Source organism: Otolemur garnettii, unplaced genomic scaffold, assembly GCF_000181295.1.
Source record: "Otolemur garnettii isolate 467f Iridium unplaced genomic scaffold, OtoGar3 scaffold00128, whole genome shotgun sequence".
Classification (NCBI taxonomy): domain Eukaryota; kingdom Metazoa; phylum Chordata; class Mammalia; order Primates; family Galagidae; genus Otolemur; species Otolemur garnettii.
This window is the reverse complement of record NW_003852523.1, coordinates 2,188,658-2,190,429: the sequence shown is the minus strand read 5'-3', so window position 1 is coordinate 2,190,429 and position 1,772 is coordinate 2,188,658. Positions and strand designations below refer to the sequence as shown.

The 1,772-nt window shown below is 55.4% G+C and overlaps 1 protein-coding gene across 2 annotated transcripts in view; it reads right to left on the bottom strand.

The window, feature by feature from the left end:
- UBASH3A (ubiquitin associated and SH3 domain containing A) overlaps positions 1-1,772 on the bottom strand; it is a 35,303-nt gene that overhangs the window by 11,918 nt on the left and 21,613 nt on the right. For both annotated transcript variants that reach the window (XM_003798071.2, XM_003798070.3), the window contains exon 8: positions 830-929. In XM_003798071.2, coding sequence (XP_003798119.1) covers positions 830-929 — 100 coding nt within the window. The remainder of the gene's footprint in view (positions 1-829; positions 930-1,772) is intronic.

Sequence of the window (1,772 nt, the reverse complement as noted above, 5' to 3'; positions counted from 1 at the left end):
TCTCACTGCTTCTTTCTTAGACCTTCATGTCTCTCTCCTCCATCTTGTTTTGTGGAGACGACTGACGACATCATCAGCCCTGCATGTACCGGAGGCGTGTTTGGCCATGTTATCTGCTCAGAGTATTTCTGACGTGTGCTTATCACCCACCATGGTTTTCTTCCTTCTCTGTCCCTTTCTGGGGCTTGCTGGGCTCCTGGAGGGATCCCAGGAGGGTTCATCAGGTGCACACGGGTTTTATCAGTGTGGTCAGTACCTAATTTATACAATGAGCCATGGTACCATGAGAATTGTGTCACTGTAGGCCTTCTGTCACGAGACATGCGTGGATGTGAACATGGACGTGGTTCGTTAGCACAGACTGGCTCGAGTGTCAGTCACTCATAAGCACTGCTCTAAGTTTTTGGCTTTTAATTAGGTAAAGTGGGGCATGCAGAGACATGACCTCTGACTCACCCACCTGTCCAGCAGTACAGCTGAGACCTCCGGCAGTCAGGCCTGGCCTGGAGAGATCCAGGGATGAGACAGAGACACAGCATGTGCCAGTGGCTCAAGGTGCCCTGCTCTAAGTCAGTGTGGCATCACTGCAGGGGTGCACTGGCAGGGTGACTTGCGATCCACAGCCATCCCCCCACCTTCTGCAGAGTAGTTGCTTACAGACCCCCATGCTCTGGAGAAACGTAGCAGGTGTGGATCCCACTTACGGGGTCTCCACACGGTCAACCTATAGGGCAGTGCCCCAGGGCACTGGGAAATTGTGAGGGGGTCTCTTGTATCATTTGTGGGGCCTACAGTGCTTCCATCCCCAGACCGCCGGGGCTCCACCTACCGTCTGGAGTGGAGCACTGCTGTAGCCACAACCTCCCGAAGACCTGGTCCACTCTCTCTCCGTGGCGCACCACCAGCACGCTCTTCCTCGCAACCGTGGCCTGGAAACAAGGCATGTGCGGTTAACACCCACACTCTAGACTCTCGCCAGCAGCAGCCTTCCTTGTCACCCAGCAGTTACCTAGACAGGGAGCCTCCCTTGTGGGCACCATGAGCTATGGCCTATTCTATCAAAGTCAGTAAATTAAAGAGGACAAGGAATTGGGGGAACTGGGACTTTGCTGTCAGCCTGGAGGGCACTGCTGGGCCCTGTGCTTACATCCCCAGCCCCTGAGAGGTGTGCCCAGCACCAGGCCCATGGCGCCTGGGACTCTATGCTAGAGTAGGGGCACCCATCCAATCAACACAGCCCAGGAGTGCTGCCCGCTGGCTCAGAGGGCTCAGGTCATCAGCACCCTGTGACATGGTATTATGTCATACACTGGGCCTCGAAGCTACTGTCCCCAGGGTCCCTCCTTCAGAGAGTTGAAGCTCTTCCTGGGCCAAGGGGCAAACACAGAAAGTCAAGTGATGGGCAGGGAGGGTGGGGATGGAGGGATGGCACCTGCTGCAGTGGGCTGGGCGCATCTAGTGTCAGGAAGGACGTGGTCACATCTATAGCCAAGGTGAGCTGGATGGGACAGAGAGGACTACTGGGCAGGAGGCAGTGCAGGGCCTTCCCTCTGCCCCACCATCCTGACTGCACACTTCTCTGCACGGAAGCATGACGATCTTGTGTTTTGCTACTGAGCTGAGTGAGGAAGAAAAGCAACCAGAGGTGGTCCTGCTCAGAGCAGATGGTCTGAGTCCAGGGCAGACTTGTTCCATAACCCTCCCACCCCAAGACCAAGACCCACTCTACAAGCAAGGTTATCATTTAAATGACTGTCAACTGTGTTGCTTCC